Below are 21,564 nucleotides of genomic sequence, written 5' to 3'. Positions count from 1 at the left end.
TTTTAATTGCCTAGAGATAACTTGGTAAATTATATCTATAGGACCAAAACTTCTAAACTTAAAAGATTAAAGTTATGTACCGAAACCCATGTTACTTTCCAAGCAAATAGACCAGTCAGCAATACTGACTACTGACAGTCTTCCACTGATGTTCATTAAAGAGCATCCCAGAGAAACAGTTGCCATTTTAGAGGAATTTTTAAGGCAGAGGAAACTCTAATATTCTTTTTAGCTTTCCTAAGCATGGGGTTTATATTGATCTTGCTATTTCAGCAAGGACCACAATTAAAAACACGCAAAACATAAAACAATTAAAACGGGGCATTCGTATGTAAACAGGTATTTTCACTTCCAATTGACCTAAAATCTGAAGGTGTAAAAAAACAAAGCCCCAAACCAGCCAAAACGTGTAATACGCTATAAGAGCAGCAAGTATGCTCACTGAGAATATTTTGTCAGAGGCAACATAACCTTGGATCTATTTGAGGCATTTAAGAGTAACCCTAATTGTTACTTACATTTCTTACCTCCCACTTCAGCAACACTTTACTCTCTGGAATACAGAGAGTATCTAAATAAATTACTAAGGAATAACAAGTTTCCTGCAAATCAGCTGATTTACAGTAACAGCCCATCTATGTGCTCGTACGATTGGTAAACATAAGTTAATTCAAAGTGGTTTGCTCTCAGGGGAAGAAACACGTTGCCCTGCAGCAGCTTGGTCACCTACAGGTGATCAGTAAGGAGTCCACTGGAGTATAATCCATTGAGCTTGAGACTGGGAGACACATGCATTCCTTTCCTGGGGGTTTTGACTCGGGGAAATTCTGTGTGGCTAGATGAAGAAAAGGATTTTTACAACTGGAGACACAGAGTGAAGATTTGAACCCCTTCAGCCAGATGGGGGAACCAAAGCCAGGCATCGGACTTGCCAGGTGAGGACCAAGGTGAGGAGTTTATCAATTAAAGATGGGAGATATCACTGTGGTGTCCTCCTGGACAGTTGATTTTTGACAGTTGATCCACCTAGCTAGTTGATTTTGAAAGAAATCTCCCTCAGCCTGGGTTTTGAAAGGAGGCTTACGTCTACCTACCTTCGGGTGATAATTGCAGGCTATTCAAGTAAGAAGATGGAGGTATTCTCTTTCAATCTTTACTCGGGGGGAAGATGGGAGTTACAGTGCTCTGTGCTCCACGGTTTCTGTGGATGGGATTTTGGCAGCTTCCACCCTGAGTGCAGATGGTATGTGAGATCTTGTTCTGAGACAGCCCTGCAGGGTAAGCAATAACTCCGTGGGATTTCTTGGACTGTAAAGCTGCATGTAGGTATTTGAGGTCCACCAGAGTTCTTTCTAGGTCCAACCACTCTTTGAGTCCATTTCACAATGCGAAGCGTGAACAGGAGCGGTCACCGTCCTTGTTCTTTTTGATTAATAGTTTTTTTTAAAAAAATACTGCGATAGTGGTCAGAAGTGATTTCAGTGAGTTTTGGAGAGACCACGGAAAATCAAAATATTTGTGTCACACGTGGTGTGTAAAATCAGTGAAATGGCTCGGTGGGCAGTAGCTGATCACAAAGGTACATATAGAAGCCTCAGTACAATGAAATTGCTTTCTCCCCTTTTTGCTAAATGGTAATTGGTGTCCTTGTTAGTAATCACACTATGGGATTAAAGACTTCCTTGCCCTTGGAGACTGACTATGCCTTTCATTGGAGAGAGAGTCCCTCCAGGTCAGAGGCAAGGCAGATAATGGTGTCTACTGAGCTGTCCTTACTTGTTAAGAAACACGTCAATTCATCACTTTTCATAGGTGAAAATGTATTTAAACTATTATTAGCTTACTTCCCAGCCAGTTAACTATATCTTGAGCTACTGCACTGTGCTGCTTCTGTTGTACCCCTTGAACAAAATTCAGACTTCCTTTGCTCCGTGGTCTTTTCTCTCTTGGGTTTACGGATAAAAACTGTAGGTATGCTTATTTATGTTCACTAAATACTGTGATATATTCTGAGTAGTGCCACCTTTTGCTTGTAATATAATCCCTGTTGTCTCCTCACATATCTTATCTTTTCCATTTTATTACCTTTTATATGTACTGGTAAATAAGAAGGGAGCGAATTTGGAAAATATGGGCCATTTGGAAGAAATTCCACGTATATCATACCAGAGAATTTGAAAGATTATGGAAATATTTACAGCTCCCAAAGAGTCAATCTATACACCAAGATTGAATTTAGGGATGGACACAAGCCCTCTGTACTCCAGCCATTCTGGAAAGACTGGTTTTGCAATATTTTGCGTCCTCAGAATAGTAAAACTAGTTACGACGAATTTAGCAAAGTCTGTACGCTGCAGTGCCCCAGACAGTTTCTTATTTTCATTGACATTATTTTTTCATCAGTTTGGACTGCGTAGTGTCTGCAGACAGTGTATGTTCCAAATATTGGATTGCTGTGTTTTTGCATACAAACCTGATAAAGGAAAAGAAATACCAGACTGTGTGTACAAGCATCAAAATTTGATTATATGCAGGATCTAATCTTAATATCACACCATCCTGCCTGAAAAGCGTTGCGAGAATATTCCAATTCATATTCTGAATGGTGTGTTTCTCTGCAGTCATCTTGCAGAATTCTTATTCCTACCAGGAGAATATCAGTATACTGAACTGAATAAAAATGTGTACATTAAATTGCTTATTCAAATGTCCAGCTTTGATGTCTGTAGAGAATTTAAGTAGGAGGCAATATAACCTGAGCTTTGTTTTATTGATATGGGAGGCTAACGTGAGTTACAAAACAGGAATGAACGAGAAGTTGTATAATATGCTGGAAATGTGAAAAAAATGCAGATTTCAGTTATTAGCTTTCACAGCTGTATTTGCATAGAAATATACTAGCGGCTGGATGACATTTCATGCATGAACCTGATAGAGAATCCTTAAATATATTCATGTTAGAAGAGTACTTAAAGGGAACCTCGAACTTGAAAATTCCCGTCTTTGTTTAAAAAAACCAAAAGTGTAGTTTCCCTAGGGTATTCTAGTACAAGATATTTCTTTATGAGACAAAGCTTTCTTTGTTATGAGGAATACTGTGACAGCCTAAGAAGGGCCCTCCTTTCTGATCATACTTTAAAAAAGATCCCGATTCCCCTGAATGTTAAATATTATTGCACAATAGAAGTTGCTCAGGCTTTTGTGGAAAATACTAGCAAAGCGTGAAGTCCCTTGAGGTTTCAAACACCTCTTGGGTTATCAGTTTCCTATGCCATTTTCTATTTTGAGGGAACACCTTCCTTGTAAGTGGGGCAAAGATGGATGCCGATTTTCTATGCTGTGTGAGATAAAAGTAATTAGACTTCCTCGAAGAACTAGGAGAATTCCTCTTGGGGTCTATCGTAGTTATGCCATGCTATGAATTTTTGGGAGTTGGGGTGACAGCAACTCCTTCCAATTAACATTTGCTTGTTGTGTGGTGTTTTGTTTTTGTTTTTTTTTTAATTCACCTACCAGCGCAGACCAGGTGGAACTTCATTTGTAAGTCATAAATGTTAAAGATGTCCTGTTTTAGTAGGAGTGGAGAGGTTCACTGAGTATAGCGAAGGTTTTTATATCAGTGCGCACTTGCACTTTCAGTTTCCAGCAGTCTCAGCACTCAGTTTGCCAACTGTGAAAAATTATGTTCTTTTAATTTAAATGTGATTATTAACAAGACACAGCTGAGGGAGGCACTTTTCTGAAATATTCCGAGGATTATTCCTGCTCTGTTATCTCCCATTCACCTTCCACAACAGGATTCTTTGTGCTCACATTAGTTGATGTTCTTCAGAAGAGCTGCTGGTCCACCTCTGATAGTGACTTTCATTAGCAGTAGAAAACTCTACCTTCTCTTCTGAAGTGGTGAGATGTGAGCACTAATTCCTGGAAATACTTTCTAAAAACTCACTTTATACCAAAATATGGCCAGCCCTGAAAGGGATTAGGAAGAGTATGACAAGAGTATGAATTAAAATGCACTGGGGTGTGAAAACATACCTCTTTAAGCAGTTTTGACTTTGCCCTCATGCAATCCCATTCCTGCTGCTGATGACTGTCAAGAACCTTCCAGAACAGTAAGAACCATCTCTAGAGCCTGTCCAGCCTCCCACTAAAATGAGACTTCGGAAGGGAAGTGGAAGTGTGAGTATCTGGAGGTACCATTCAGGAAAAAATGCGGTCAGGAGTAGCTGATCCCCTTTTCTTCCGTGCATATCCCATACTACTTGTGTGAACCTGTCAAGCAGAATTGGTCTGTGCAGAAAAGGGCTGCAGGATGGTTTTCCCTGTCAGTATGAGATATAAATGTCGGTTTAAAAGACAGAACAATGCTGTACGGATGTGAGAATAGAAAACCAAAATGGAAATATTATGAAAAAGGGTCATTAATACTGTCTTACTCAGAAGCTCTGTCTAAAGCATAACATAATCACGAGCAGTGTCTAGTAATGATATTTTACACTGAAGCCCAAAGGTTACAAAAATACTTTAGTCCTTGCCAAATGGAAGTCACTTTGTCATCTAAGGTACAGAAGGAATCAAATTCTTGCAGTGGCGCAAAATCTATGTATGTAAAGTTACTTTTAGAGTCAGATTAGTAAAACATCTGTCAAAAACCAGGGAAAAGTCTGGTTTAAAAAAAGAAAGGGAAAATCTCAAATAAAATTTCCAGATAGAGTGAAAATATACAGGCTGAGGCCATCAGTGGATGGCAGTAGCAATAAAGATCATTTGGGCTGCAACAGCAATACAGTCTTCAGAGCAATTCTTGAAGATGCTGGCAGTGGTACCAAAAGGACACGTTTTAAAGGTAAATACACGCAAAAGTCAGCTCAAAGAAAATGTCTTTCTTACTTTCCTCTCAGGCAAGAAGTTTATAGCATGGAAAACAGCATACCGCCTGAGCGCTGAAGATGGTATTTAGCAAGATTTTGAATGGTATGCAGCAGGGTGGGAGCCGAAAGTCACGACGATTTGAGAGTCATTTGCAGCTCCCAGACACCCCAGCTCCTGTCTCCTGCGGAGCAAAGGACTGGGTGAGAGCGGGGAGAATTCCTGCCTCACACCAAGGCAAGACAGCGCCGACTGGCAGCATCTCCCGATTCCTGTTGACTTTCTGTGGGCACGTTTAACCTGTGAGTTGGAAAAGGAAAATACAGTCTGGCACGCATTCTTGAAGGGTTGCCAGTCCCAGATCTAACCATTGCATAGCCTGCCAGAATGGGAAAGATAAGTATCTTGCAGACCAGTATCCACAGCAACAGACACTGGAATTTCATCTTTTCAATACGTACAAAAACACAAAGAAAATAATTACTTTTTCATTTTCCAGTTTTGTAATAGTAATAATGACCTTTAGGTCAGGAATTTTGAGCAGTTAATGACTGTCTGGCTTTTTCTTTGGCCCTTGGTTTCTCCAGCCAGTCATTAACAGTGAGGAAAGTGCTTTCTCCAGTGGTCACTTTGGCTTAATCATTACCTTTTCGTGCTACAGAATATACCAGCTGGGAAATCAGTGTCTCCTATGTGAATGGATCCATAAAGTGTTCCTTAGCTTTCATTTCTTTGAAAGAATATTCTGTTAGGACATGAGAGTTTAATGTAAAAGATGATTGAGTATTATCCTCAGCCCCAAGAAAGGTTAGATCACTCTCAGGAATTGGGACTAAATAGCTTTGCAGTGATGCCCTCCCATTTCTGAGGATGGTTTAAGGCCATAGATTTCAAAAGATTAAATCCTAAGAATTTATCTATGTAATCGAGGTTCCCATACTATTCTCTTGGTATTGGAGTGTTTTGGAAATTATATGTGGACACAAATATTTTCTCGTTCGTTTTCTAGGAGCATACAGGAACAGGACCTCTTTTGATTTTTTTTTTTGTTGGAATTCTATATGTAGTCATTGTGATGCTGATAGCAGAGTGTGGCAACAGTGTCTTGAGAGTTAAAAATTATTTAAAAATCTAAAGGGGAACAATCATCTGCTCTGTTTGTCCAGCTAGTAGATTCCCCGCTTCCAACCCCTCTCTCTATCACAAAACACCTAGAAGCTGTGTCTGATGTTGTTCAGAGGAAGATTCGTTTGTACCTGAAACCGATTTTATCTTGCACTTTATCATAAGATAAAAAATGAGAGACTATGGAACGGAGGTATCTTCTGACCACCCTATTGATCGTATTCTGGGTAAAAATTAACCAGACCGTGAGTAGATTGTATGCGTGTACATACAGAAACCTTTGAACGGTCTTCAGTTCTTCTGCATTGTTATTTCAGTTGTTCTTTAAGCTTTATGACTTTAAATGCCATAAATAAAATAATACCTAAAAGAAAAAAGTGAATATATTTTTCCTTCAGGGTGCATTTGGCTTGAAAACAATTATGCAATGCACTACTTGGAGGACAGATAAATTCCCAAGAGAACAGTGGTGTTTTCTAAAGCGCATATTGAATGTGTAGGGACTCCTAGCAGTAGTTGCGTACTGTTATTGCTGAGCAGTCAGGTGGCAGTGAAGCCCCTCCACTTGAGCGGTAAAAGAAAATGGGAATTTCTTCATCAGTAGATTTAAAATCAATATGGTGTCCCTTGAGGGTTTGGTATTAAACATGGAAGTAATGTGACTGATGAGTCTAATTTTAATGTTTTGCTGTGAAAGAGATTTAGCACCTGCATAACTATTATTGGTACTATTAGCTTTTCATTTTGTGTCTTTAAGCGAAAACAGCACAGATCAAAACAGCAGGCATCAGCTTTTGCTTTAGCAGGTTTTTTTACTTTTCAAGAAAAATAACAGCAGCAAAATACAAGTAATGTTCCAGGAAACAGCCACTCAGGAGCCCCTCAAGGGCTGGGACTGTGCTTTGTGGTTTCACGACTCTTGGAGTGACACTTTTACTTTTTAAGCTCTGGCTTCGTTTGTATTTTGAAAATATGACAATCTACTTCTCAGCAGGGTTGTGTTGTTTCTAAAAGGCTGGACTTGCCAGAGGTTTTAAATCTGGTGAGGATCCAGTAACTCCCTTAACAATGAGCTTTAAAATCTACACCTTTAGAATAGCTCTACACCTTTAAACCTCAAGCTAACCTCAGTGTTACAACAGCTGGCTAACCATGAGTAGAAATGGGAAAGGTCCAAAAGAAAGGAGTGACAATACTCGTGTTTCATTCTGTGCTTAAATGGATCTTTTCCTCAGCCTCACAGCTAACCAGTGCAGATTATTTATAGGTTTTAAAGACAGAAATTAACACTGTTCCTTGTAGGCAGAAGAGAAATGTATGGGATCATTATTAATTCTTTAGCATTATAATGCCTTCTGGCTCAATGTGTGTGCTAGGGACCAAGTGTAAACATGCATTTATCATCCCGACCCTTAATCTGTTCCCAAAAACGTCCTTCAGTGGAGAACTGTGAAACAGCTTTTCTAAAGGATTTGAGGTTTTTTGTTTTTTTTCTGCTGATACAAAGATCTTTAGAGCCTTTGCTGTAATTGAACCATCAAATGTAAAATGTTGCAAATACCAGTTTAGAGTGTTCCTTTTCCAAAAAAAACCACCAAAAAACCAAACAAAACCCCCCACACTATGACGCTAGTTGCCTTCACATGAAGTCTTTCCGTTTTCTTTCATCGGGGCAAATTACCCAGGCCTCCTTGGTACCTGAAGAGATCTTTCCCCTTCCAAGTCAACCTAATTTTTGAGTTCTTAGCTTGACATAGTTTCCTGTGTTATTTCCAGTTTCTCCATTTTTCTGCGTTCCTTTCCCTCGACAGCACTCTTAGATGTTGCTAATAGAATTCAGCTGCGGAGGAAGTACAATCCTGGTAAGAGTAAGTGTACCGAATCCCTCACTAGCCACTGAACTTAGTGGGACAAAATTGTTCTTCACGTAATTTTAACAGTGTCCACGGAATAATTCCAGCGATCAGTCTGTCCTCAGTCTGTCGTCTTTCTGCAGTTCCTTCTACCTCCATTGTAACACGAGGCAGAGGGGATAGGAGTGCTACAGCAGCTGGTATTGTTTGATCAGCAACACAATCTTTGCTGGAATTTCATTTCCCTTGCAGCCTCGCTACTAGAATACATTTGTCATCCATACTTCGTGGCAGACTTCTATTTGCCTGTAATTACATACCAGTCTGGCAATACTTTATTGTTAACATAAAGTACTGCCATTTAAATCCCCAATCTTAGACTGAAGGATTTGCAAAACTCTGTAATTGCTAAAATAATAAAGCTGCCATTATTGTATGGGAAGTTTACAGCTTGTTACTGAAATATTTACATAGGCTTAACTATACCTGCGTGCCTTCCTTATCTTTTCATGGGTTGCTTAAGAGACAGACAGACTTCTGCTGGCCATAACTATACGTTTCGGATACGTTCACAGAATGGCTGAGGTTGGAAGGGACCTTGGGAGGTCATCTTGTCCAGTCCCCTGCTCAAGCTGGGCCACCAGAAGCAGGCTGCCCAGGACCATGTTCAGATGATTCTGGAGTTCTCTCCAAAGATGGAAACTCCACAAGCTCTCTGGGCTACCTGTGCCAGCGCTCAGTCAAAACTTTACTTCAGGCTTTCTAGCTCGTGGTCTGTTCCCAGGTCCTAAGAAGTCTATAAAAGATAACTAGGAAAAGCAAGTTCAGTGTGGTTAAACTCAGCGTAGTGGGTACAGATAGTACCGCAAACGCTTAGGGATATGCAAACCAGAAAAGATAATATAGTTTGGTTCTATTTTGTGTTGGCTCTTTGAAAACAGAAAACCGGTGATGCCCCTCGCTTGCTGTTTATTACTCATTCTGCGGAGTTTTTTTGGCCTTTAAATAGTTCTCTGTATATCGTTTCGCTCCTAAGACTGATTGGGTAAAAACAGACATCAGCATTGGAAACTTGGATGGGAGTTTGCTGTGAACCATAAGCAATGTTGCCACACTATTCTTTTTCCTTACAGGAAGCTCAAAGCATCCATACTCAATACATATGTGTCTCCAAAAGCTTGGCAACTTGTGCTATGGTGCCATGGCGCCATGTGCCATGGTCTCTAACCCTTGCTCTTACACACCCACGCCGAATTTCTCAACCCTCTGTGGTGTTTTGGGGGAGGGCGGGGGAAGCTTTGAGTTCTTCCAGCCATCGCCGCAGGACGGTACTGCTCAGTGCAGGTGGTTCTGCGTTACCCTGAAAACCCTGAGGTAAAAATGGATGTTGAGATTCTGTGGACACTTGGCCGGTGAGCGTGGGGTTCTGTGTTGTGCTGTGTGACCTGGTCCCTCTCACGGGTCCCTCCTGCCCCGTCCCTCTGCGCTGGCTGGCACTGCCCTGGCCACTGTGACACCTCCACAGGAGCGGGAGAAGGCCTGTTTCTCAGCAACAGGTGTGAGCAGTTTTTAACTTGCAAAAAAAGAGCTTGCCGGGGCCTTTACCGCGTTTGACCAACGGGGCCGGAAGGTCGGCGCCTCCGCCAGGGTCCTGTCAGCCCGCCAGGCCCGGCGAGGCCACGGCCGAAGCCACGGGGCGGGAGCCGCCCCTCCCACATAGGTGTCTGGCGGGAACGGGCGGACACCCGGACGGGCCGGATCCTCGAAAGCCTTTCGGACGGGGGCGTGCGCCCGCCCGCACCGACACCCTCTGCGGCGGAGGCGTCGGGCCGCTCCCGGGGAGCCCGGGCAGGCCCGGGCCTGCCGGGCGGCGAGCCGAGCCGAGCCGGGCCAAGCCGAGCTGGCGTCCCGCGGCGAGGTCGGCAGACGCCCGGGGCGGCCGGAAGGGGTGTTTCCGCGCGGTGCCCGGGCGGGCCGAGGCGGGAGCCGGGCGGCGCGGGGCTGGGGGGGCTGCTCCTCCCGCGGCCCGCCGGCCCCGGGCCCGCCACCCGCCCACCCCCGGCCGCTCGGCGTCGCTCCGCGTTAGATTGCTCGCGCCTGCCGGGAGCTGTCGGCGGCGCGGCCAGGCGAGCTCAGCCGAGCGCAGAGGCGGATTTTGAGGAACAATAACAGCGCGGGGAGCGCGGGACCGGCGCGGCCGCCCCGCCCGCCGCCGCACCATGTACGCCTTTGTGCGGTTCTTGGAGGACAACGTCTGCTACGCCCTGCCCGTCTCCTGCGTCCAGGACTTCAGCCCCACGTCCCAGCTCGACTTCGACAACCAGAAGGTCTACACCGTCTACCGCAACCCCGAGGAGGCGGAGGAGGACGACGAGAGCCCCGGCGGGTGGGGCGACCGCCTGCTGCTCCACAAGGCCCAGATTCTGGCGTTGGCAGGTGAGGCCGTGCCGGGCCGGGCCGGGCCGCGGGGAGGGAGGGTGGGTGGGGGGGGGCCGGGCCAGGGGAAGCCCCAAATGCCGCCCCCTCCCCGCTGAGGTGAGGGAGGGGGAAGGGAGGGGGCGGCATCGCGGCGACACATGCTCAGAGCCCGGGCGGCACATGGCGGGCGGGGGGAGGCCGGAGATCCCGGGGAGGGGGGGGGGCTTCTGCTACCCCCTCCCGCTGCACGGCGGGGCCGGGGTGGCCCCGGGCCCGGGAAGGGGTCGCGGGGTGTGTGTGGAGGGTAGGGGGGGTCCCGGGCGGGCAGCGCCGGGCTCCTGAGGGAACTCTCCGGCTCCTCTGGAGCCGTTTCCAAATGAAGCGCGAGCCCCTGGGAGTGCCCGTCCTTACACCGCGGCGGGGGTGGAATCAGAAACTTTAAAAAAAAAAAAAAATAGGGGTGAAAAAAAAAAGTTAAGGCTCTCATACAGAGAGTATTTATAGTGCATGGAGTCATTTATATACCTTTGCAGTTTGGCAGCATGTTGCCAAATTAGAGGGGTACTGTTTTATATCCACTTTTGTTAGTTTAAGTGACTTCACAAATTGGAAGGCAATAGTGGAACCAGACCTTTAGATGCTATGCTTGTTAAGCTTGGTTTTGCTACATTTGGTTTGTTTCATGTTTAACTTACAAATATCACTCTAGCAAGGAGGACCAATTAAAGTGCGTATTAAGAAATAAACCCATGTTTTGGCCATTTAAGTGAGTTCAGCCCTTTTGAGATAATACTTCTGCCATGTGTCCCCCCAAATCACAACTCTTTGGCAGCACGTTGCCTTGAAGACTTTCTGTAGTTTCCTTGTAGCCCCAGAAAACATGCTGCCATGGTCAGCATTGACATAGAAAGGAAGTTCGATGTCGTTTGCAGCAAACTACTGGCTAGCGTGGACTTGCCCGACAGGCTGTTGAAAGACGGGGACAACCATTTGAAGTGGGTAGCAAAGAGCACATTAGGTTCTGATCCTGACCTTTCCGCCTGGAGAGAAATACTGGTTATGTCCATTTCCCCAAATATGGAATGGCCTTAATATAAACTCTTCTGTCTGGTATTGAGTTCTGAGAAAGCAACGCTGACTTCTCATCTCTAAACAGAGTAACTTGGTGTTAAAGTAATGTAAAACTTTTATTTTTAATTTTAATTTTTATTTTTTAAAATACCAGTTCCTAAACCAGTTCAACCTGGTGATGGTCCACTTGGTCCCTGACTCAGACAGTGACTTCTACCATTATTCTGTTTTCAGTAGTGGCCGTAAGTGGCCAAGCCTTGATGTTTGGAAAGAACAAACAGGCAAACATGTATATCGTTTCTCTGTAAAACTTTTCCAGTTCCTGAATATTTGCAACTCCAGGAGTTCAGGAGAACTAATAAGATAGCCTACCAGAAGAATGGATTCTTCTGCTAAGTTTTTTGTTGTCGTGTGCCAGCCTGTGTTTTATCTGTCCTGTCTAGAGCAGAGGAGAACTGGGATATGAAGTATTTCTTGCAATTTACTTGTCACATCCATGGAAGACAGCAGTGTCACCACTTGGGGTTTGCTTGGCCTCTTCTCAAAGGCATCCCAATTGGACTTCATCTTCCTCTTTCTCACTGGTGAACCACAGCAGCTATGCCCTTTCTGTTCCTCATGCTCATCTCAATGTAACTAAAGTGTTCCAAGGAAATACTTAGTAACAGCCATTTTGATCATGAGTTTTCCCACAGAAAGTTCACCTACTTTCTCAGTTCCCTTTTCCTAGGAAGAGTCTGTACGTACTGAAGTGAAATGTTCTTCTGTACAGTTTCCCTTTGTTTCATCTCTCTTGAACCAGAACAAACCAATATATGCTGCATCCTCCAGAGAACAACGCTTGTTACCTGTATTAGTGATTTGCACTAATTGCTCCCCAGAGATTTTAATTTCTACAGGAAATTCTCCCGCTGAGCAAAGACACATACAGCTGTCTTTATTACATCTGTCATATCTCAATATATCTGACTAGATCTGTAATTTGCATGCTTGGAAAACTTCTCACCTGAACACCAAATTAATTCTTACTTCTGTTCTTTTTTTCTACCCTGCACCATGTAAAAATACCATTAATCCTTTGTATACAACAGACGCTTACTTAAAGTTGTCACTTTCTCTCCAAAGTTTTAATATCAGTGTTTGTTTTTATTATGGTTAAAATCTTGGGGAGAAAAGTTGGTGTTACATTAAGACATCTTAGCACAATTTTTGGTTTATAGTGACCAGCTCTATTTTCACAGATTATTACAACTTTTTATGGCAAACATAGCATCAGACTTGTAATGCAAACTGCTTATTTAGTTTAGTTACTAGTCTGCAGTATTGTTTCCCATACTAGTATAGAACTCTTCATTCTAAGGGATTCCAGCCTGCCTTAGTAGTAGTTTAAATAATGTGTATAAAGTTGCTTTTGTATGTAAAATACACATAGTAAGTTGATTTTTGAATTTTTGGAAGGAACCCTTGGCTGCACAAATTAGTACATGAGTGACTTTAAGGATTCACTGCTTTGGTCCAAGGATTCCTCGTTGGGAACAGGCTTCAGGACCAAAGTCATGGTACAGATGTTAAATTAAACAAACAACAAAAAAGAATAAGGGGGGGAGGAGTCATCTTTTTTGAGCCTGCACAGTATTTTTTTACGGTTTGAATGGCGCCCAATTTTCATATGCTGGTTTAACAAGGCTGCTCAAGTAAGCAAAGTTGTACCTATTTATATATATTTTCATGATCAAACACTGTCCGTGCAGTGGAAGTTAATCATAGTCTGAGAAACAGATCCACTTGGTTTTCCTTTCTAGAAACCTAAAAAAAAGGAAGGGGTAGAGGAGGAACACAAATACAAGACCCATATTAGCATCACAATTTTTTCTTTGGAAAATAATTTTCCTTTCCGATGTTGTTTAAAGAAATTTAGATACTTTTCAAACTTTTAGCCTTGTAACGTAGGAGTTCACGCAGGGATAAATGCACATTCATGCCCATAGTACAAAGGTTTATTGGAGCACTGCTTGTGTAAAGAGTTCATGAAACAATTGTCCTCATTTGAGCGAGTCTAGAAGCAATTGTTTGATCCTTTGTGGCAAGGTTTGATGGTTGGAAGCCTGTACGCTTGTGAGGAATATTATTGTTGCTGCCGAGGAGAGAGCGCTGCTGTAAAGGTATCACAAATTTTAAAAAAAAAAAAAAAAAAAAAGAGAGAGAAGTTGGGCGTGCTCAGAGTATGAAGTAATTGTGATAGACTTGGTACGCTGGGGAGATAAATACTGCCTTCTTCAGTAAGAAGCAGTATGTATTACAGCAGAGTGATAGATTTGCTCTGAGCAGCTTTACGTTTTTCTTGTGTCTGTGCATGTATGGTTGGGAACCGCTGATAGCGGTGGTATGTGTTGGTCTGTTTTTCAAAAGTTAGCCAAAGACTAGGGCTCAAACCAGACAGGTTAACTCCCGACTAACAGTTCTAGACCTTCGAGCCGTAGAAATATAGCTCAGCAGACTAGAGTTTCACTATATTGCGACTTTTTGAGGTGGCGTATTAACTGGTCTATCTTGTTGAGAATACAAAAATAGTGGACGGCTTTTCAGGAAGAGTTTGAGTCTGTCTTTCTCATCATCCATACCCTTCCTTTTTTCTTCTTTTCTGTCCTCTCCTCAAAATGCAGAAAAGCTTTTTTTCTAGTCCTTCTTCTGGAAATGTGTGTGCCACTTGCAACTTTTTCACACTTGTCCAATATAGTCACTAGCACAATTTTGTCTATAAGCATATGCACCTTATAGGAGCTAGCATGATCCTTAGGTGACCCTGTTGGAGCCTTTTCTTGCTTCGCAAAGTGATGGGTATTAAGTGGAATGAAGTGAGGTTCGGGGACTTTGTAAAGTTCACTACTTCGGGCTATGTTTGTTAACAAGTTAATAGTGACTGTCTTCTAATTGGAGGCATTCTTTCCTGATTACAGTAAATAATTGTTCTCTCTAGCTGCTGCCCTCAACATTTCCCACCAGCATAATTGTAACAAAACACATCTCCATCAGATTCTCACAGCAATTTTCTAGCTGCCACAGCAGACATGTTAATACCTGTTTGCATCCATATCCTTTCTTGCCCCTTTATAAAATGTTGTGCTCCACTTCTTATTAAAAAAGAATAGGCGATTTTTTAAATCTTTAAAAGCCCGTATGGCTCATGGTGAGGTAATTTGCTGTGTATTTCAGAAAGATGTAAAAATCTCTGTTTCCAGAACAATTTTAAATTAAAGGGTTCTGGGACTGAGTTTTGAGTAAGGTTGAAGGTAGATACACGCTAAGAAGTTGAAGCAGACTTCTTCGATATGGATAGCTGATGTAGGAGAAGCCCTTTGCCAAGGGCTGGAATAGGTGAAAATTTACAAGTTGAGATCTTGGATTATTTCAAGGATATACAAAATTTAGGTCAGGAAGCGGTCTTGATGTGTAACATTAATGTGAAGGTTTTTGTTGCTATTTCTGTAGTCTTGTGGATGTTTGTGCATATTTTTTCCCTTGTTACGCTGTTCAGACAGCTTGGGGAGTTGGGGTATGTAGAGCAGGTCATGGCTGTGGCCACTGTCTACCCATGCTCCATCCCATGTTCATACGTAGCCCATATGTTGCATTTCCTTTCCCAGTCTTGCAGGCTGAATGAACTATTGTGGTAGGGACAGCATTTGCTCATTCTTTGTTCCTAGAAAGCTCAAGGTCTATCCCCTATCATGATGTGCAACTCATAAGGAGTGTGACAGGGGAGAAATGGCACTAGGAAAAAAAATCAAAATGCCTTGGTGATCTTGGATGATCCTGGGTGTTGCCCTGAGTAAAGAAGTGCCAGGAGGAGGCTGTAGGAAACCTTCCAGTAGTTGCAGTGGTTCCTCACAGACTCTTTTAAATTGGTTAGATTTTCTCCTGGGATAGTTCTGGAGTACCTGTGGATGAGCTTGTGTGTTGCTGCCCTTGAGGAGCAAGTCCAGCTCTTCCTAACTCTGCTGGCTGTCTGCTGTACCTGGGCATCGTGTCTTGCTGTGCAAATGGCCCTCTGCTGTCACTGAGAGAAAGTAAGCCCAGCAGGTTAGGCAGTGCTGAAGTAACCTTGTTCAAAATTTGATTTTTTTTTTTTTAAATTCAGTTAATTTTTTTTTACAACTTTATACTGTGATATTTGAGGTGCATGGCCAACTTTGTCAGGTGCTTAACCGGCATGCTGCTGCTGTGTTACCTTTTCACTAGGTGTAAGATCTGGCTGTATGCAGAGGTTCACCAAACCATTTTGTGTAATAGAGATTACATCACGCTCTTAACTATAGTCCTGAATCCAAATGTGGCAGTAGTCATAAAGAATATTTAAAGCTAAGTTTCACACTCATTTTTTCTTTCATCCATTTCTGGTTTATCTTTAACTCTTTTAAGAATAAGTTTGGGGTTTGTTTTTTTTTCCCCTTCTGAATTCTACTTGTAGGAGCATATCTGGGATATGAAGGGCTTAAACAAAAGCACAATTTTGGGATTCTTTTGTGTCATTTCTGTTTGTTCAGCATTGAATTCTTAATACGGTACATTCACACACAGCTTAAATAGCAGCAGCAAAAAAATTTTGGAAGTTTTAAAACTGTAGCTGTTAAGTAGTTGTTTGGACTAACCCTTATTGATAGTGGTGATGGTTACATGTCATCAGCAGGATAAAGTGCCAGTAAAAGGGAATTAAAAAGCTGGTATTTATCTGTGCAAGAAGATTTTACACTTATATTTAGTTATGTCTTTTCCTATATCACTGTACTTATTCTGGAAATAATTATCTTTTTTTTGGTCTTAAACCCTTCTTAACTGATGTGCTTGTTCCTCAGTCACATTTACTTTTTGCTTCACCCGAATAGTCAGAAGTCACTTATTTATTTATTTTTATGACATAAAGACATACAGGTGACCTCCACTGTTGTTATTTCTCTTGGTCTTAGTGCACAGGTTGCACCACATAAGCTTTTATAAGCTTAACTACGCTACAATAAAAGTATGAATTTCAGGATTTTAATAAAATTGACTTCAAAGATAGTATGGTTATGGTAGCTATGGTAACTAGCACTTACTAATTAAAATATGCTAAGATTTGCAGGGGAGTGAAAAGGGAAAAAAAATGTAAGTTAATATTTTTGTTTTCATAATTTAACAGTAAAGCATTCTTTTTTTTCCAATGGATTGCCTAAGTGCCAGTCAGTCGATTATTTGCTTTTTTAAAAGAAACCGTTTTAAAATAGTAGAAGCTGAACCACATTGTAATTTTTGTATTTAAACTAAAAATTGCATAAATCTACCCACTATTTCCATAGCAAGCTTATGACTTGGGCAGAGGTAGTCGTGAAGGCTTCCTGGAGCGTTCCCTGTAGGTTGCTGCTTTATCTGCTGAATAGCTGGTAGGTGATATCTCCATGGCTTTGTGGCCGTTGTGATCATGAAATCCTCATCAGAGTTTGGTCTTAATATAATTTTACAGTATGGTACAGACTGACTGGTCAGGGCAGCCAGATTGACAAATTGTAGCTGTCATTGAGATTGATGATCTCTTTAAATGAACTTTTGAACTTTTAAAGAAAGAAATAGCTTTTATTATAAATAGGTTTTTGTAAAATATTTATCATGTTCAAACTTTTGAAATATGATTCCCATAGTTGAGTTTCATATGCAGGTACAGAGGAAAGATTTAAAAGATAGCATTTAAACATCCTACTTGTTTTCAGGGTTTCTTTCTTTTGTGGTTTTTTTGGTTTTTTTTTTTTTTTTTTTTAGTTTGGTAATATTGTATTACTGTGTTTGTTTCAGAAAGGATTAAGAGAGTGGTTCCATAATAGCTATAATCCTTTGTGTTCGACGTGTTCGGAGTATTGTACAAATATTAACAAATCTGCACAACACTTCAGTGGGATAGATGGGAACAGTAAGATGGAAAGGTTTAGTTATTCAAGGTCAGTATTTTAAGTAAATATTGGATCCAGGATTAAAACTGTCCCCAGTCTTGTAAAGAGCATGATTTCCTGTTTCTCAGCTTAATGTCTTGTCTTTACTTTACACTTTTCTAATACCACTAAAAGCTAAGTGGGATGGAGAGTTTTGCTGGCAAAGAATAAAAGAATAATAATTATTTTTAGCAGAGTTTTAGTTTTGAGCCATGTTGCTTTTGGTTAATTGTTTTTGAAGAGACTTTGTATTAACTTTTGAGTTAAGAAGTAGATTTCATATTAATAATGGAAAATAAGAAGGAAGATATATTTAAGTTTTTCTTGCAGTCTGACTTACATCATTTACTTGTATTGTATTGGATATTAATGAGGGAGAGCCAGTCTTGATGTAGAGAACTTCAGACAGACGTTAGAAATAGAAGTTACTTATATAATCTTTCCTCTGCTTTTGTAGGACTTTGTCTCCTTAATCTTTCTCTTCGTTCTTTAGTGCCTTTGTACAAAACAGGTGTGGTTTTCTCTGCATTGTGAGTGACCAGTCTTGATTCAGGCTTGTGGCACATCATCCTCCTTACCCATCATCTCTAAACCTGTCAATTTCTTTCTTGCCTTTTCCCAATTTGATTAATAATTATTTTTACTCTGTTTCCAGTTCTTTACATTTAATTGAAATTCACTCCACAAGATTGAACAGCCTTTTTGGCCATTTCCTCAACAGCATGTCTTCGCTTTCATGTGTTTATTGGCCCTGGCTGTCACAGTGCTACTTGATATGTTGTTCTTCTCTGAATTCTTTCCTTGCTTTTCTTTTTTCTTTTTGTTTCTTTTCTTGCTTTTCCTTTTCTTTTTGTTCTGAAGACATTCTTCATTCTTCTCGTTACTCGTTTGTGTGCTTGTTGTCGTCATCTCTTTCTGGGGAAGTGCTGCAGGGCTATTTAGTTCTTTAGTTCAAGGCCTGGCTGGATGAGGCTTTAAGTAATCTGGTCCTGGGGGATGTGTCCCTGTCCATGGCAGGGGGTTGGAACTAGGTGATCTTTGTGGTCCCTTCCAACCTAAGCCATTCTATGATTTGTATCTGGCTTGTATCAGGAATAGCGTGGCCAGCAGGAGTAGGGAAGTCATCGTGCCTCTGTACTCGGCACTGGTGAGGCCTCACCTCGAGTACTGTGTTCAGTTTTGGGCCCCTCACTACAGGGAAGACATTGAAGTGCTGGAGCCTGTCCAGAGGAGAGCCACCAAGCTGGTGAGGGGTCTGGAGAACAAGTCCTATGAGGAGAGGCTGAGGGAACTGGGCATGTTTAGTTTGGAGAAGAGGAGGCTGAGGGGAGACCTCATTGCCCTCTACAACTACCTGAAAGGAAACTGTAGAGAGGCAGGGGTTGGCCTCTTCTCCCAAGGGAATAATGACAGGACCAGAGGAAATGGTATGAAGCTGCGGCAAGGGAGATTTAGATTAGATATTAGGAAGAATTACTTTACTGAAAGAGTGGTCAGGCACTGGAACAGCCTGCCCAGGGAGGTGGTGGAGTCACCATCCCTGGAGGTATTTAAGAAACGTGTAGACATGGCTCTTCAGGGCATGCTCTAGTGCCCAAGATTATTGGTTTGTGGTGGGGTGTTGTGTGTGGGGTTGAGGGTGTGGAGTTTAGTAGGTGGGTGCTTTTTTTTTTTTGTGGTTTTTTTTTTTTTTTTAATGTGGTTGGACTCGATGATCTCAGAGGTCCCTTCCAACCACTAAGATTCTGTGATTCTGTGATTTAATTTTGGGGGTGATATTAACTCTCAGTTGTACCTTTTTATTCCTAACTTTTCTCATTTAAATTTGTTGTCAACTTTCCTTTCTGATGTTCTTATGCAGAAATCTTTCTTTCAGCTTGTGCTTAGGGTGGCCGAACATATTTTCCCACCATTTTTGTCTGTTTCTGTTGATTTTAGAGTAAGGAGGGGAAATCATCTCTTCTGTCATTCATAACCCAGTCTTGTTGTCTCTTACTCTTCTTCATCTGCTTTGTTCTTTACACCCTGGTCTACCTTTCTGTCCAACTAAATATACTTCACATAGTGTTTTCACTGTGCCCTTTGCTTATTTCTGTAATCTCTTTTTCTTTGTCCTTCCAACAAAGCTCTCCTAGTCTGGAAAAAAAAAAAAAAGGCAAAACAATACAGTAAATCATACTATCCAAATCCTGAATTGACTGTTCGAGCACCCAGTTGAACCCTCTTTTGCACATAACTCCTTTTAGCTGCATCAAATTCGATAGCACCTGTCCTCTTCAAATAACTTTTGCATTTCTATGGCTGTCCATTATCCTATGTTGTCTGTTGCTGTCATTCTAAATTTCTTCTTTGGTAGTGGTCTTAATCTCAGTGTAATACTAGCTGAGAGATGATTTTTATGAAACGAGTTTTTCTTCCTCTGTATCCTAAATATCTTCTGAGCCATCAGGCTTGTTACATTTTCTGAAATCTGTTCTGTTCTTCCTGTTAAAGTCCTTCTTTAATGTTTACATTAGATTAGCTAAGAAAGTAATTTATAATATTTTTTTTTCCAGTTTCAAATAAACTAGGTGGCTTTTTTTTTCCTTTTTAATTTTTTTTCTTATACTATGATGCTGTTTTCCTTCTCAGTCACAGCAATATTGATTATGGTTTATTTGTACTTAAGTGGCACATAGGAATCCATGCGCTGTTGTGCTTGGTGTGTATTTGCTTTGAAGCACCAAGTATACCTTCGATTGTGGGTTTTTTGCTTTGGTTTTTGGGTGCCTTTTACTCGATGAACTGTAACCGAAGCACAACCTGCTGAGGCAGGTGATGTTCTCTGCTCTGTAGAAACAGCCTGGCTAAATCAGTAGCGAAGCAGTTCAGTGCAGCAGTGCGGAGGGAATTTTGTACAGGTGTTGCCCATATGTGTTGGGTATATGCCTGGAAATAGGAAGGGTGATGGTAAATTTTTTCATCTGTCAGTATATCATTTTTCACAAGGGGTGGAATTTTTTTGAAGGCTTAGGGGAAGGACAAATTTTGCTCAAGGTTCTTTCATTTTATTATTGTAAGATTTATAGCATTGCCAAGCCCTTTATTTGGGCTGATCCCAGACCTGCCATCCCTCGTCCATTTGGAGTGCAGAGCTCTCTTCCTCTATTTTTCCAGCTTTTACTCCAAAAGTGGGGGAAAAAAATCAGCATTTGAACTATTTTTTGAAGGGATTAGTTTGTTCACTCCTTACTTCTAAATGAGAAAGTAAGGAATGTTTTAAGGAGATTTTGAGATTTCCGTAGTTTTATTCTACATCCCGCAATAGGGTTTTCAATTTTAGAGCGCCAACATATTTTCACTTGAATTTAACCAACTCACTTCCTGCGCTTTCAAAGTCGCCTTGTCTGCCTCAGTTCTCTGCCGCTCTAGACTTAAAGCTATTACCTTTTGGCCTGGATCCACCCATCCTGACACTGAAATGAAGGCCTGACTGAAGAAAACATTCCAGGAACAGTTTATCCTTTGCTAGTTGATACAGATTCTCTAATGCAGGGTTGCTTTTTTGGCTGTTCTTTGAGCACTGCTGAGGCCAAATGTCTTCCCAGTCAGTCTGAAATTTCGTAGCAGTTTGCTTTCTTCTTGCTACCTGAACAACTTTGGTAGATGGCCGTATGGGAGAGGTGCTGTCACGTTGACTGGCTCTTGAGCCCCATACTTCAGTGCCTTGTGGAGTTGACTGGCAAGGTCTCTCTAAGTCTGACCTTTTCCTGGCATACAGTTATTCCAGTATGCTTTATTCTGCTTATCAAACCACAGAACACAGTTTTCCCTGTCTGGCATTATGGCTACTGTGCACAAAAGCAATTTTTCATAATTTACATGTGTCTTCCAGAATGTCCCTTCTTTAAGGACAGAGGCCATCAATGTTGTCCATTCTTGTATCGTGCTTCAACCCTGTGTATTTTGTTACAAGTACTTAATTAGGTGTGTTAAGTGCTAGTTCTCATTGGCCAGTATCACTGAACCACTTACGCCATGTATAGGGAAAACAATAGGCACAACTTTACCAGGACCTGATCATGGCCACCTAAGGGACAGTATAATTTTTAACTTGTAGCAAGGTTTAAATGACTGGGACAAATTTGGGTCATTACAAAATGAGGCTGTGAGCTACGGTGTTTCTAGGGCTGCACTTCTTTCTCTTAGTGTGTTGTGTAGCTTCAGGCACTGAATTGCAGTTTGTCTAGCCGTTTGGTTCATATCCTGGTTTTCCTCTGGTTCAAAAC

The 21,564-nt window shown here is 41.7% G+C and overlaps 1 protein-coding gene across 3 annotated transcripts in view; it reads left to right on the top strand.

Annotated features, from left to right (window-relative positions):
* The first annotated feature begins 9,815 nt into the window (after positions 1-9,815).
* BEND5 (BEN domain containing 5) overlaps positions 9,816-21,564 on the top strand; it is a 32,313-nt gene continuing 20,564 nt past the window's right edge. Inside the window, exon 1 of one of the 3 annotated variants that reach the window (XM_054211792.1) lies at positions 9,816-10,286. In XM_054211792.1, coding sequence (XP_054067767.1) covers positions 10,070-10,286 — 217 coding nt within the window. In that variant the 5' untranslated portion in view covers positions 9,816-10,069. The remainder of the gene's footprint in view (positions 10,287-21,564) is intronic. The other 2 variants (XM_054211791.1, XM_054211793.1) reach the window with 2 other exon arrangements.

The sequence above is a fragment of the Rissa tridactyla genome, chromosome 8 (assembly GCF_028500815.1).
Source record: "Rissa tridactyla isolate bRisTri1 chromosome 8, bRisTri1.patW.cur.20221130, whole genome shotgun sequence".
NCBI lineage: Eukaryota > Metazoa > Chordata > Aves > Charadriiformes > Laridae > Rissa > Rissa tridactyla.
The sequence above is the reverse complement of the archived record's forward strand: the minus strand, read 5'-3'. Positions and strand labels throughout refer to the sequence as shown.